At 43.4% G+C, this 14156-nt stretch overlaps 1 protein-coding gene across 1 annotated transcript in view; it reads left to right on the top strand.

Annotated features, from left to right (window-relative positions):
- The window catches only part of mpdz (multiple PDZ domain crumbs cell polarity complex component), a gene marked incomplete at both ends in the record, with an annotated part of 54702 nt that overhangs the window by 2301 nt on the left and 38245 nt on the right, over positions 1 to 14156 (top strand). Inside the window, 9 exons of the mRNA XM_080547295.1 lie at positions 349 to 486; positions 1067 to 1206; positions 1413 to 1626; positions 1954 to 2082; positions 6914 to 7096; positions 8293 to 8395; positions 8703 to 8791; positions 9002 to 9218; positions 12788 to 12862. Of these exons, the coding sequence (XP_080403421.1) occupies positions 349 to 486; positions 1067 to 1206; positions 1413 to 1626; positions 1954 to 2082; positions 6914 to 7096; positions 8293 to 8395; positions 8703 to 8791; positions 9002 to 9218; positions 12788 to 12862 (1288 nt within the window). The remainder of the gene's footprint in view (positions 1 to 348; positions 487 to 1066; positions 1207 to 1412; positions 1627 to 1953; positions 2083 to 6913; positions 7097 to 8292; positions 8396 to 8702; positions 8792 to 9001; positions 9219 to 12787; positions 12863 to 14156) is intronic.

Genomic DNA, 14156 nt, shown 5'->3' with positions numbered 1-14156 from the left:
GAGATCCTGGTGATTATCGATGCTATGAATGTAACACAATCGTAAGGGTCCGATTTCAATTTAAGGCCTCAGATTGTATTCAGATTGTTTTTGGCATGTAAACTATATCATCATTTGTCATATTTCAGAGTCATATTACTATGATTGCATTGAAAATGAGGTTTTGTCTTACTCATCACAGCTGCCACACTTTGCATGCAGAGCCCTCACAATGAGTCGTCGTCTTTTCTAAGCAGCACCTTATTGTAAAAAAGTTAATTAAGTTAATTAATCAATACATTCTAAATCTCTGCAGCTGTGAAAGACCGTGGTTTACCGTGTTTTACCGTGTTTCCCTGCTGGTTCCAGGGAGGTGACCTGAGTGAGCCCTACACTGCGTCCCAGCCAAACGGAGGCCACGTTATCTACCCAGAGATCACTGGGCCACAGATCAATGGCAAACCGTCTCCTGAGGAACTTGAGCACATCATTCGCTCTATGGCTCAGGTATGACCAGTCACAGACTTGCTTGGCTGAAACAAAAAACGAATTGATACACTTTCAAGTTTCAATGTCAAAATAGCATTTCACATCATGACATACAAGGGCAGATACGTATTAACATATCACATAAAGATTTACATATTTAAATCAACTACAGGGCTTATTTCTTTTTACAGGGTTCCCATGGGTCCTTGAAATCCTTGAAAGTTTGTGAATTTGAGAAGAATGTTTTACTTAGCTCATCAACTAGTAAATAAGTCTCAAGTGCTTAACTTTACACATATTTTTTCACAATATATTGATTTGCTGTGCTGTGAGACCATCTAGTCAAGAGAAGGCAAGAGACCATCTAGTGTTCACACATTCAATGCTGTGTATATCTCCCCAAAACAACTTCTGTTTCCCCTTAACTAATCTGATTAAACTACAAGCTACATATGCAAAGACATTTGACAAGTAGTGCACACTACACTGTACTCTACTCTCCTGAGTGACTTCAAATAGACTTCCGCATGCCGCCTGTATCTTTGATGCTGCCAGTGTGAGTGGTAAAGGGCTGACTTTGGCTCCATGTGTTTGGCAGGGGCGTTACGTGACCCACATGGAGCTGCTGAAACCCGTCTCTGGGGGCTTGGGCTTCAGTGTAGTGGGCCTGAGGAGTGAGAACCGGGGTGAGCTGGGCATCTTCGTGCAGGAAATCCAGCCAGGAAGCGTGGCCCACTGGTACGTAAGGATGGAGAAACGTTACCCTTTGAAAGTGTTGGGGGTGATTCTAAAGGTTGCATAATACTAACAAAGATCATACAGTACAAGTAAGGCCGTTGGGATTTCATTCGACTCCTCCTAAGTGAACCACACACCAAGAGTTTGACATTGTAAGAATATTGTTTCTTGTCTCGCCGACTGAGAGAACCCTCCTTTCCTCATAGTGATGGGAAGCTGAAAGAAGCGGACCAGATCCTAGCCATAAACGGCCAGCCCCTGGACGCGACAGTGACCCACCAACAGGCCATTGGCATCCTGCAGAGAGCCTCTGAGTGTGTCCGTCTCACGGTGGCCAGGGGACCCATACCACAGCTAGCCAGCCCTGTCGTGTCCCGGACCCCCTCGGCAGCCAGTACGCTGTCTGCCAACTCCAGCGCGGTAAAGAATAATACACACGGGCGGCTGTGGCGCTGGAGGGAGAGCCGCCGTCTAATGATCGCAAGGTTGGCAGATCGGCGGTTCGAGCCCCCGCTGGCCACATGTCGACACAAGTCATCCTTGGGCAAGACACTGAACCCCAAAATTGCTCCCAATGACCGGGCTAAGCGCGCCTTGCATGGTAGCTTGCCGCCATTGGTGTGTGAATGGGTGGATGAGAAGCCGTTGTAAAGCGCTTTGGAATAAGGCGCTATATAAGTCAGTCTATTTACCATTTACACATGCACTCATGCACTCACTCACTCACTCTGCTGTGTTTCTTTGTAGACCCACTGGCAGCATGTGGAGACCATTGAGCTGGTCAACGATGGGACAGGCTTGGGCTTTGGCATTGTGGGAGGAAAAACCACTGGTGTCATCGTGAAGACCATCCTCCCAGGAGGAATCGCTGATCAGGTGAGCCGGAGGACATATCTCCCATGTGCTTCCACTTAGAAGAAATGTCAATATTATAATATTGTTACTATAATTATACATGTATAATCAGTGGCGGCTGGTGGTGATACTGAGTGGGGGGGGCTAATAAATCCATTAGGCCTAGGGCAGTGGTTCTCAACCCTCTCCTCATCGAACCCCAGCCGCTCCACATATTTGATCTGTTCCACCACCAGCACACCTGATTCAACTAATCACGTACAAATAAATTAGGATAGGTTCCACCAAAATCAATCTGTTCTAAGGTTTAACAATTATATATTATATATGAATTATATTATTCAACAATTATTATATTTTAATATTTCTTTAATTTAACAACTTTCTCATATTTATTGTAAAAGATAGGGGGGTTGATACCAGCCGTCCCTGTGTATAATATTTATATTAGGGGTGCAACGGTTCATCGAACCGTACGGTTCGCCATCCACTTGAAAGTCGGAGATTGAGTTTGTCTGGAACGCAGTTGCTACTTGTTCAAATGTTTGTTCATGGCAAGCGGAGTTGAGAACATGGCAACAGTTTGAGGAAGCCCCGGATTGCTACAAATCTGCGTTGTGGGGTCATTCATTTTGGTTTTGGCACTGAATACAATGATGAGGGAATGAAAACAGTGAACAGACACGTTACTGCAAGCATTGCTTCACACGTGTCGTATGTATGCATACTATAATGCATAATGCTGATATGGACTACCAGCTGTCATGGCTAAAATGCACTTTTACTTTTATTTCTTCCTCTCCTATAACAGTAGCCAAGGCTAATAGTAAGGGCATTTTACCAGATATTTGACCAATCTGCGAAGTAAATCGTTACCAAGAAATTTCTTCACCAATGTGTTTCTAAAGGTGTGTAATAACATGTCCTAAAAGGTTGAAATTCAACTCCTGTGGGAAACCTCATAAAAAACTGCTCAAAGTTGGGGTACCGATAACCGATTTTCGAAAATTCGAAAATGCTTAAATTGGACTTGAGTAACTTTTGAGGGGTCAAACTAGGCATTTTTCATGATTCTGAGTTGATTGCAGGCATTTATTTGTCACCAAGAGCACTTCCTGGTGCAACCCCCAAACCCCCCCCACCCCCATTGGTGGTTGGCATTCAAAGTGAGGAAGTTTAAAGGTAACAGGTAACATTAGACAACATTAGACAGCACCAGCAGAGAGGCACTATCATGGGCATGGACACTTAGTCATAGGCCTCACTACATGTGGAACAATAGAACCAGGCTGCTTGAGCTACTCACACAGCCCAGCGGAGAGGTACTATCATGGGCATGGAAACAGAGTCATAGGCCTCACTACATGTGGAACAATAGAACCAGGCTGCTTCATTTACTCACACAGCCCAGCAGAGAGACACTATCATGGGCATGGAAACAGAGTCATAGGCCTCACTACATGTGGAACAATAGAACCAGGCTGCTTCAGCTACTCACTCAGCCCAGCAGAGAGACACTCTGCTGGGCAGTAACTTACCTGTTATGGAGGCCTAAAAAAAGGGAGCTGAATAGCTTCACTCTCACCTCCCATTGTGGAAGAGATGTACCAACATGAGATGTACCAAGGACTACCAGAGGTGTTCAGCTAGACACACAGCCCAGAGACAACACACCTTCCATGGGTGCTGTGACTAGGCCTGTGGCCCTATGCTGGAGGTCACATGAGCTCCAGGGCCTAACTGCTACTCTGTCAGTCCGATTAGGAGTGCTCTCACTGGGCCTAGCTGTCTACCATTCACCCCTCATCTGGAGCTCTGACCTCCAGGGCCTAACTGCTACTCTGTCAGTCCGATTAGGAGTTCTCTCACTGGGCCTAGCTGTCTACCATTCACCCCTCATCTGGAGCTCTGACCTCCAGGGCCTAACTGCTACTCTGTCAGTCCGATTAGGAGTGCTCTCACTGGGCCTAGCTGTCTACCATTCACCCCTCATCTGGAGCTCTGACCTCCAGGGCCTAACTGCTACTCTGTCAGTCCGATTAGGAGTGCTCTCACTGGGCCTAGCTGTCTACCATTCACCCCTCATCTGGAGCTCTGACCTCCAGGGCCTAACTGCTACTCTGTCAGTCCGATTAGGAGTGCTCTCACTGGGCCTAGCTGTCTACCAGTCACCCCTCTTCTGGAGCTCTGACCTCCAGGTACTATGTGATACACTGCCAGTCCGATTAGGAGAGCCCTCACTGGGCCTAGCTGTCTACCAGTCACCCCTCTTCTGGAGCTCTGACCTCCAGGTACTATGTGATACACTGCCAGTCCGATTAGGAGTGACCTCACTGGGCCTAGCTGTCTACCATTCAACCCTCCTCTGGAGCTCTGACCTCCAGGTACTATGTGATACACTGCCAGTCCGATTAGGAGAGCCCTCACTGGGCCTAGCTGTCTACCAGTCACCCCTCTTCTGGAGCTCTGACCTCCAGGTACTATGTGATACACTGCCAGTCCGATTAGGAGTGACCTCACTGGGCCTAGCTGTCTACCATTCAACCCTCCTCTGGAGCTCTGACCTCCAGGTACTATGTGATACACTGCCAGTCCGATTAGGAGAGCCCTCACTGGGCCTAGCTGTCTACCAGTCACCCCTCTTCTGGAGCTCTGACCTCCAGGTAATATGTGATACACTGCCAGTCCGATTAGGAGAGCCCTCACTGGGCCTAGCTGTCTACCAGTCACCCCTCTTCTGGAGCTCTGACCTCCAGGCTCTATGTGATACACTGCCAGTCCGATTAGGAGAGCCCTCACTGGGCCTAGCTGTCTACCAGTCACCCCTCTTCTGGAGCTCTGACCTCCAGGCTCTATGTGATACACTGCCAGTCCGATTAGGAGTGACCTCACTGGGCCTAGATGTCTACCAGTCACCCCTCTTCTGGAGCTCTGACCTCCAGGCTATATGTGATACACTGCCAGTCCGATTAGGAGAGCCCTCACTGGGCCTAGCTGTCTACCACTCACCCCTCTTCTGGAGCTATGACCTCCATGATAGTGCCTCTCTGCTGGGCTGTGTGAGTAGCTCAAGCAGCCTGGTTCTATTGTTCCACATGTAGTGAGGCCTATGACTAAGTGTCCATGCCCATCATAGTGCCTCTCTGCTGGTGCTGTCTAATGTTGTCTAATGTTACCTGTTACCTCCAAACTTCCTCACCAATGGGGATGGGGGGGGGGGTTTGGGGGTTGCACCAGGAAGTGCTCTTGGTGACAAATAAATGCTTGCAATCAACTCAGAATCATGAAAAATGCCTAGTTTGACCCCTCAAAAGTTACTCAAGTCCAATTTAAGCATTTTCGAATTTTCGAAAATCGGGTATCGGTACCCCAACTTTGAGCAGTTTTTTATGAGGTTTCCCACAGGAGTTGAATTTCAACCTTTTAGGACATGTTATTACACACCTTTAGAAACACATTGGTGAAGAAATTTCTTGGTAACGATTTACTTCGCAGATTTTCATATGTTTCCCTTACTATAAGAGGCACTTTTACATTTGAAAGTGTTTATTTATTTATTTTACATTTGAAACTATTTGTTTATATATATTTATATTTTTTATATTATACAATATACCAGTCATATTCTGGAATGGGTCTGAATGTTTAAGTTCCATAAGTATAAGCAAAATAAAGTAAAGTAACAGTAAATAAATAGTAGCATTTTCTTTCTCACAAAACACCCTCACCGAAACCAACCCAAAACCGTGACCCAAAAACCGAGGTTCATACTGAACCGTTGCACCCCTATATATATATATATATATATATATATATATATATATATATATATATATATATATATATATATATATATATATATATATATTACTGCTCTTTCCTTTCAGTAGGGTTAGGCTCTCTCAGGCCGTTTTCTATCACCAAACACAAGTCATAACTAAGTTCACTTTAATTCAACTTTCACTTCATTTGGTCTTGCATCGGGTTACTCACGGTAGTTGACTGCTTCTTCTTGATTCGTGGATAGTTGAGGACGAATGAGTGAGCATGTATGTTTGTAGCTGTTGATGCTAGGCTGATGCTATGATACACAGCAGGTGGAAAACAACATATGCCCTACAAAAAAGGATATGACAAGCTAAACCTAGGAAAACTCTTCTAAAGGGACCTCAACTTCCTTTCCAAACTAAATGAAACAATTGAAAATTGAAAGCAAAGCTTGTTGAAAAAACTGTTTTGGCTGAACGTCCTACAGGTACGTGTGCACCTGTCTTCACCTGGCGAATGTTGATGACATCATCCAGGGGTGCCCCTTAACTAGCCTAAACTTGTGATAGCTGACTACTAGGGGGAAAGCACTATATATATATTATAATGCATTCCGTATGCCAATAACGGCAGTCTAGTCTTTCATTCGGTTTCCAAAATAATCTCTTTAGAGTTGCTGATATTGGAAGATGCAGGCCCCCAGTAATCACGTTTCAGTCAACCACCTACACACCAGTAGAGTAATGGTAAATGGTAAATGGACTGACTTATATAGCGCCTTATTCCAAAGCGCTTTACAATGGCCTCTCATTCACCCATTCACACACACATTCACACACCAATGGCGGCAAGCTACTATGCGAGGCGCCGGCCGGCCCGCTCATTGGGAGCAATTTGGGGTTCAGTGTCTTGCCCAAGGACACCTCAACATGTGGCCAGCCGGGGCTCGAACCGCCGATCTGCCGACCTTGCGATTATTAGACACCGGCTCTACCTCCTGAAGCACAATGCATGGATTTGATGAGGATGAGTTACTGTTGTCAAAGTAGTGCTGGCGGTGACTTTTCTTACCTTGTCCCCCCAGGATGGACGTTTGCACAGTGGGGACCACATCCTGAAGATCGGGGACACGGACCTGTACGGTATGGGCAGTGAGCAGGTGGCCCAGGTGCTGAGGCAGTGTGGGAACAGGGTGAGGCTGGTCGTCACCAGAGGCCCCACAGACGACACTGGCCCCGCAGTGCTGCCCACCGTCACAGAGCAACAGGTTAGATATGCTCACACAGTATCACAGATATTATATCCCCCCCCCCCCTTCTTGATATAGACAACAATCAACAATGGCTGCAGGCCTATATATACAGTAGCGTCAGAGCATCAATAATAGAATAAGTGATAGCAGCAGAATGCGAATCAGCATATCAACATTCTTAGTGTAAACAACGACAACTAATTCTTAGTGATATGCACATGTACAGTATCACAGATATCTCTCTCGTTACATCTGTGTGGTGCAGTATAGGTCCACTGAGTTCGGCCGTTCTGCTTTGTCCATCAGAGCTGTACATTTCTGGAACTTAATACCCAGCTCTATCAAATAATGTTCTACCCTGACTGGCTTCAAATCAAAACTGAAATCATGGCTGATAGATAACCAATCATGTGACCACTGACCACATAGAGCCAAACATGTTTTATTTATTTAGCAAAACATTATTATTATTTTTCTTTTTTTTAGGGTTAGGGTTAGGGTTAGGGTTAGATGATGTAATATTTGATGTAAAGTTTTCTTGAGTGTTTTTATTTCCTGTAGTTCTGTTTTATGTGATATTTTATGTCCTGTAGTTCTGTTTTAAATTGTTTCTAACATCTGAGGCCGTATTTCCCCTGTGGATTTACCTGCCCAGTGACTGCTGATGCAATTTAACTACACAGCTAATTCAGGGAGAGTCAATGACTGTCCATTGTCCCTTTTAAATAAACGAATAAATAAAAAAATCCCCCTTCCTTGAATAGATATCTGGGATAGTTCAGGCCTAGCTGAAACGGTAGGCTGCATTTGACCATTTTATCATCTGTGACACAGTGTCTTGAGAGTGATGTTTTGCTGACCACATTTTTCAAAACGTTCACAACTTTGATTTGTGGTCTAAAATTAACCCTCAGTCAGATATCTGACTTTCATGACTCATGACAGAGATATCCAACGCAGTCTTATCTCTACACCCAGAGTCCTAGTAACCTTTATTGCATTTTAGGGCACATTAATCACCTAACTCACCTAACTCTTTGGTTGACAGAGATGATACAGTACACACAGTAGGTGAGGAATTGTTGTTGGTAACATTCAAGTGTTGAATTTGAAGAATTTGCCCCCCTACACCTTGCCTCTTCCACTGTCTTTGCTGTCGGACATTTTCCAGACTGCCGTTTATCTACCCTGGACCTTGTCTCTCTTCCCAGGGTTACGAGGAAGAGGAGGCTGAAGCGTTCGACGTGGAACTGACTAAAAACGCCCAGGGTTTGGGTATCACCATAGCTGGCTATGTGGGAGACAAAAATTCAGGTAAAACCTTCAGCATTTACTTGACTCGTTTATTGTTATATATTTTTTAATTAATTGATTCAGAACCCATTTGGCATGTAGTATTTTAATGGACTGTATATAGAGGCCCATGACAGAATGTTAATACTGACCTAGATAATGGCAGTCCTTCAATTGACAGTAGTTATTGTATATCTTACACACAAGGCAGTTGCTGTATGTTTCGACTGTGTAAAAGGGACCTCGTTCGTTTTTTTGTATGTACTTTGAACGGCGTTGTATGTACTTTGCCATTGTACATTGTACGTACTGTATTTTGTCATTTCAGAACCCTCTGGTATTTTTGTGAAGAGTATAACTAAAGACAGTGCCGTCGAGCAAGATGGCCGAATCCATGTTGGAGACCAGATTATCGCTGTGAGTGGTTTCAATTATTCTCAAATTGTTGAACAAATAAAACAATTCCCTATGCCAATGTATTAAGTTAAAAGTAGACTCTGGGATATGACATCACACATGTGAAAACACAACTTCCATCAAAGATATGGGGTGCTGGTGTGTGTGTGTGTGTGACTGTCCGCCCTGCGTGTACTGTAACATGCCTATATGAATGATCGCCCCCTGCAGGTGGATGGGATGAACATCCAGGGCTACACCAACCAGCAGGCCGTGGAGGTGCTCAGACACACGGGTCAGACGGTGCACCTGAAGCTGGTCAGACGAGGCTTCCGACCGGAGGAGATCCCGCCCCCCATCGCACCCACGGCCGTGGTCCTGCCACCCATTACCACGACCACCAATGACCTCACCCCGGAGAGAGGAGGGGACGTGGAGACTTCTCAAGGTACCTGTAACGAGACACAATGGACCTATCGCTAAGCCACGCCCCCTTTGAAAACTCGGGACAAACAAACAACGCTTCACTGACAGTGACTGACTGACTGACCGACTGTGACTGAATGACATTCAATGACTTACAATGGCGGGAGTTGGCAAATTTCTGACTTCTGATTTACCACAGCAAGTAATAGGCATGTTTTTTAAAGATGACAAGAATATTTTGTCTAGAAGCTTTTCACCATCAGATATTAGCGAGTTGTTTGTCCGAGTTCTCTGCCTGGAGTGACTTTTGCTGTGATATGATTGCACAATTTCTATTTTGGGGCATGGCTTAGCGATAGGTCCATTGAATGCACATCTTTTTTTAATACTCAGATGTATATAGAATACTGGAGGGGTATGAAGTGAGTCAGTCCGGGAGCATGCCTATGTTCCCCGGGTCCTATGTTCCCCGGGTTCTATGTTCCCCGCTTCCCCGCTTCCGAAAAAGGGTTCTATGTTCCCCGTTTTTTTTTTTTTTTTTTTATTATTTAAAAAACAACATACACAAATACATAATCATACTGTGTTTTTTTTTTTTTTTTTTTTTCCAAACAACATACACAAATACACAAATACATACACAAATACATAATCATATGTATCAATGCCAATCATATGTATCAATGTCAATATCAATATCAATGTCCTGAGGTTGATACACTAATGTATGCTGACGACACTGTACTATTTTGTACATGGTCAGACCAAGACGGAGGTAGCTGCTGTACTTACCAAATCTATGGCTCAGGTGACTACATGGTTGAACCACTGTCGTCTCCAACTTAATGTTTCCAAGACGGTCAGCATGTTTTTTACCAAAACAAACCGTTCTGCTGAAGAAGCATATGTCATTATCTCAGGGGAACAACTACAAGTTGTGAACGAGTTCAAATATCTTGGGGTGCTGTTAGATTCCAACCTCACTTTTAAGGCACATATCAAAAAGGTCTGTAAAATTGTCAAGTTCAATCTGTCCAACTTCCGCTTTTTAAGGGACTACATGTCAACAGAGGCAGCTACCATGTATGTCCACGCCATGATCTTCACACACATCAACTACTGCATAACAAGCTGGTCACAAGCAAATCCCACAACCTGCCTGGTCAGTTAGAGGGGCACGTGAATGGAACCTGATTCCAGGGCACCTTAAAGAATTAGGCACCTTTAAATCATTTAGAAAGCACCTAAAACAGTGGATGATCAACACACACACCTGCCAACATTGAAATGTCCTGTCCTATACCTGTATGTCATGTGTACCGCCTGTCTGTGTACTGCCTAACATGTCTTACCTGTACAGTCTGTGTGCTTGTTTTTAGTCTGCTTACCGTGCGTATATCTTGCTTGCTTTTAGTCTGCTTACCGAATATGTACCCTCCCTTTAACCGCCTATGATTAATGTATGCTCTTTTAACCCTCTGCTTATATGTACCCTCCTTTTAACCGCCTATGATTAATGTATGCTCTTTTAACCCCCTATGTTATGCCCTTAAGCTAAATGCTTGTCCTGTCTACTTTTTTGTGCCTAGGTCTACCTATATTTTATCTTTTAAATGTACTTTTTTCCTCCAGGGAGCCGTATACAACATCATGGCATAGGGACTGCGGATGAAAACTAGCTTTCGGGCTAACTCTGGCGTATTTACAATTTATTTTTGTTTTATTAATATGCACTGTCCCTTGAATAAATAAATGAATCTGAATCTGAAATCTGAAATTTAAAAAACAACATACACAAATACATAATCATATGTATCAATATACATAATATATATTATGTAATAATCAATGTCATAGTATTGTCTCAGCATTTTATATAACTCCCTAGATAGATCATTTTCGAGATGGAATTGAAAATCTTATATTCCTAAAAGAACACCAGCGCAGGGGTGCACCTGTTATGGGCGCCTGTCGGGGCTTCTCTCGGGATTATTCCATTTTGACTTGCACTTGCATTAATTAGTTAGGCCACATTTAGGGTTAGGGTTAGGGTTAGGGTTAAGGTTAGGGTTAAGGTTAGGGTTAGGGTTAAGGTTAGGGTTAGGGTTAGGGTTAGGGTAACCATAGGGTTTCCAATTCAAAATGGAATAATCCCGAGAGAAGCCCCGACAGGCGCACATAACAGGCGCACCCCTGCGCTATCAGAACGAGCTACCCCAATGTCACGTCGGAATTCGACGTTTGGATGCAAATGTCACGTCGGAATTCGACGTTTGGATGCAATCTCACGTCAGAATTCGACGTTTGTCCATAAACGTCGAATTCTGCCGTCTGCCGTGTGAGACCAGGCTGATTAGAGTTAGTAGATTTGTGACAGCCCCCCAGTGTGTCTGAATTGGAGTCCTAGTATACTGTACTTCCAAATGGTTTAGCATGGGGGGTCAGCTTCAGTACGAGATTTGGGCCGAGGTCCAATAGTGTCCTACCTACAAAAGGTTTTGTACATATAATCATTTTGTTAATATAATAATGTTGTACACATAATCATTTTGTTCCTATGTATAATAGTTCCTGCAATTTCCTGTAAATGTCTATCAATTAGTAATCCACAGTATGATTATGTATTTGCGTATGTTGTTTTCAAAAAAAAAAAAAAAAAAAAAAAACTGTATGATTATGTATTTGTGTATGTTGTTTTTTAAATTTAAAAAAAAAAAAAAAAAAAAAAAAAAACTCTCACGGAAGCGGGGAACATAGAACCCTTTTTCGGAAGCGGGGAACATAGAACCCTTTTTTTTTTTTTCCTAAGAAATCGGGGAACATAGGACCCGGGGAACATAGGACCCGGGGAACATAGGGATGACCCCGTCAGTCCCACCCACGTGAATCTAGTACACAGGGGGGTTCACAACAGTGGAACAGCCTTCTTAGCCAGCTAAGGGCAGTACAGAGCCTGGACTCTTTTAAGACAGGCCTAAAAATATTTTTATTCAAAAAGGACTTTGACTGTTGAACCTGTCTTCATTCTTGTGATTTATTAACCCTAACCCTAACCCTATGTTTTTTACTTATTATGTTTTTAGGTTGTTTTGTTTTTAACTTATTATGTTTTTACAGTTGTTGTTTTTTCTCTCTGTAGCACTCTGTAGCACTCTGAGATTCTTTTGAATGAAAAGTGCAATACAAATTAAATTATTTATTATAGTGTCATAACTGTAATCCTAGTCCACAGACATGGATGGGAAAGAGGGCCTGGATCATGGGTGGTTCTCCTAACTGCCCCTCTCACCACAGCCACAGCTTTCTATATTTAGAACCCAGAGCCCTCCGCCCTGCTTTGGGGAACCTTGAAGTCTCTCCGTCTGTAATTGAGACAGCTTCACAAGAACAGTAGTAAACACGAGAAGTGAACCAAACACAACAAACACCAGTTCAGATCAGGATGGATTGTCGCAGAGCTCGACACGTGTGTATTTCTCGGGGGATAAGTGTGTGCTGTATGTGTTTGTGTGTGTGTGTGTGTGTGTGTGCGTGCGCGTGTGTGTTTCTGTAGTAATGTGTGGATATTGTGTACTTTGGTGTATGGTGAAGGTGAGAGGCAGTACCAGGCAGTGAGTGGGGGATCTGATGTAGCGGTCGTGGATCAGCTATCTGAGGGCAGAGACGGTAAGAGAGCGACCTCGGATGTCTGTTGTCTGTCAGTGTGCGGCAGATTGTAGAGCCTCATAGGTGGGCAGTTACAGTATGAAGGATCGGAAAGAAAAGGTGGCTTTGTACTGTTAATAACAGAGTAATGTCGTAATATTAATAATCTGACTCCCAAGTAACTTGATGAACACTATCAAATTGTAGTACCATCACTTTATTACTTTATTACTGTAGTATTCATTATTTTACTTTACTTATTATTGTGATTTTTGTATCTTGATGCTTGTTGTAATGTTGAGGAACCATAGACAAAGAATTTTGTGTACTTACATTGAGATGTAATACAAACTATTCTGATTCTGATTCTGATGACACTATGTGCAGAGAATTGATGAGTTTGCGTTGAATAGAGCAAGAATGGTCAGGATAGTAAGTAAGGATAGATCGAATGAGGATTTAATAACATTGGAAACATATACATCTATTACAAGGCCGATCATAAAGAAATGTTGCATTCTACTCTAATGGTAAATTACATAGAGAGAGAGCGAGAACAAGAGAGGCAAGGCAAGACAAATGGATTAATATACACATGTTCATACAATTGAATGCAAACTCATAGTAACTAAGCCTTGAGAACCAATTGTTGGCCCTCAGGCGGCAGGAGCCTATCTCCTGTTTCCGTAGCTTGAGGCGGCTTGATGTACAAGTACACCCCCAGGACATGACGCTGGTATGTCGCAGGGTCTTACCCCCAATCCAGCCCTTAACGCTGAGTGCCAAGCAGGGAGGCATCAGGTACCATTTTTATAGTCTTTGCATGACTCGGCCGGGGATCGAACTCACAACCTCCCAATCTCAGCGGACACTCTAACCGCAAGGTCACTGAGCTGAACTCGTAGTGCTTTACATGAAAACATGCAACAAAATAACAATTGAAAAGTTAAAGTAAAAATAGGTTATGATTTAAAATACAATAAATTAAAAGCTGAACAAAAGAAGTGCAGTACAATAACAATTTAAAAGGCTCAAGTTTAAAAGCAATAAATAAAAACAAATCAGTCAGTTAAAAACCTAGCCTAAACTGCCCGTATTTAAAAATACAGTCAATTAAAAGCTGAACAGAACATAACAGTCTTCAGCTTATTTTTAAAAATTGACCTAATGTTTTGTGACAGCTTGTTCCAGTTTTTTGCCTTATAGTGAGAGAATGCTGCCTCTCCACTTTTGGTGCTCACTCTAGGAACTGTTAAAAGGCCTCAGATGATCTTAGGGATCTAGCAGGTTCATAAGGCCTCATATTTGGCCCTAC

This window comes from Nansenia antarctica (assembly GCF_963989245.1).
Source record: "Nansenia antarctica genome assembly, chromosome: 17".
NCBI classification, from domain to species: Eukaryota; Metazoa; Chordata; class Actinopteri; order Argentiniformes; family Microstomatidae; genus Nansenia; species Nansenia antarctica.
Note: the sequence above shows the minus strand (reverse complement) of the source record. Positions and strands in the feature narration are given on the sequence as shown.